Below are 1,620 nucleotides of genomic sequence, written 5' to 3'. Positions count from 1 at the left end.
TTTTTTTTTTTTTTTTTTGAGACAGAGTCTTACTTTGTCACCCAGGCTGGAGTGCAGTGGCCCAATCTCAGCTCGCCATAACCTCTGCCTCCTAGGTTCAAGCGATTCTCCTGCCTCAGCCTCCCAAGTAGCTGGGATTACAGGCAAACACCACCACACCGGGCTAATTTTTGTATTTTCAGTAGAGCCGGGGTTTCACCATGTTGGCCAGGTTGGTCTCAAACTCCTGACCTCAGGTGATCTGCCTGCCTTGGACTCCCAAAGTGCTGGGATTACAGGTGCGAGCCACTGCGCCTGGCCAAGGGAGATTCTTCAAAATGCAAACTACCCCTCTCCATATACACACCCACGGACATCAGAATCTGGGGTGATTGTGCTCTGTGTATAGAAACGCTCTTTTCCATTGACTGTGATATTGCCACCTACCTCCTCCCTCATCCTAAAGCACTGAGAATCTCTAAACAGGAAAGAAAAAGCTCTGGCATTAAGAACTGGGTATGCTAATTCTAATTCTCAATGTACTATGACTCCAACGGGACCAATGGAAAGAGAAGAGAAGTAGGAACTGTGGGTTGGGTACAGTGGCTCATGTGTGTGATCCCAGCACTTTGGGAGGCTGAGGTGGGAGGATCACTTGAGGCCAGGAGTTCAAGACCAGCCTGGGCAGCATAGCGAGACCCCATCTCTACCAAAAAAAAAGAAAAACAACCAGGAACCATGGCCGTGTAGCTACTGCTGAGGGATCCCAACTCATGTCACAGCTTTGTGACATGAGTTTCCATTGGCAGGAGAAGCTCCCGGGCCCTGGACCTTTCCTGAAGCGTCCAGGGACCCCAGGCAAGACTATGGATATCATGGTACACTTTGGGGGCATCCTTAGTCTCTCTCTGGCGTTCATGGGAGAAATCCTCAACAAGCTGAAGGAGATCAATTTATTCACCCTTCAGTCCTTACTCTGCGGCCTCTGGGGAAGGACAGGAGGAGCAGGTGGCTCCTGGGTACATCTGCAAACTCACCCACATCCTGCTCATATCACTCAATTCATTTCTGTATCTCAGAGAGTCCTTCAGGACCTGCAGAGGCAAAAGAACAGCCCATGAGAGAATGGAGAAGGAAGGAAAGACAAAGGGAAAGAGCATGGAGAGAGGCGAAGGTGAACCTGGGGTGGGGGGACAGGCTGATGGGAGAGAGGTTCACCCACCTCTGATGGGGAACCCAAAGGCCAGGAGAAGGTGGCAGTGTGGGAGAGGACAGCAGCCTCTGTGGCCCAGGCAGTTACTTTCCCCACAAGGGTCCCTGGCTCCCTGCCACCCCACAGCCCTAGGAACTCACGTTCGGGTGTCCGTCTCGGAGGAGTTTATGGAACACATGGCAGAACTTCCAGCAGAGCACTGCGTTGCTAGACAGAGGCAGGCGGTTGACAACAGACCAGAAGGTCTGTGCCCCTTTCTCATGGTGGGTGCCCAGTATGCATGGTGGGGGGGGTTATGGAAAACAACGGCATGGGCTCTGCCTCCCGGGACCCAGCCTGCACCCAGCCACTGCAGGGGATAGAGGCTGCACCCAGCCACTGCAGGGGATAGAGGCTGCACCCAGCCACTGCATTAGACCGAGCCTGCA

At 53.2% G+C, this 1,620-nt stretch overlaps 1 protein-coding gene across 1 annotated transcript in view; it reads right to left on the bottom strand.

Moving 5' to 3' along the window:
* HIP1 (huntingtin interacting protein 1) overlaps nt 1–1,620 on the bottom strand; it is a 116,931-nt gene that overhangs the window by 93,654 nt on the left and 21,657 nt on the right. The window contains exons 3-4 of the mRNA XM_011976355.1: nt 1,333–1,475; nt 1,017–1,073 (exon numbers count right to left, since the gene is read on the bottom strand). Coding sequence (XP_011831745.1) covers nt 1,017–1,073; nt 1,333–1,475 — 200 coding nt within the window. The remainder of the gene's footprint in view (nt 1–1,016; nt 1,074–1,332; nt 1,476–1,620) is intronic.

This window comes from Mandrillus leucophaeus, unplaced genomic scaffold (assembly GCF_000951045.1).
Source record: "Mandrillus leucophaeus isolate KB7577 unplaced genomic scaffold, Mleu.le_1.0 Scaffold164, whole genome shotgun sequence".
NCBI classification, from domain to species: Eukaryota; Metazoa; Chordata; class Mammalia; order Primates; family Cercopithecidae; genus Mandrillus; species Mandrillus leucophaeus.
Note: the sequence above shows the minus strand (reverse complement) of the source record. Positions and strands in the feature narration are given on the sequence as shown.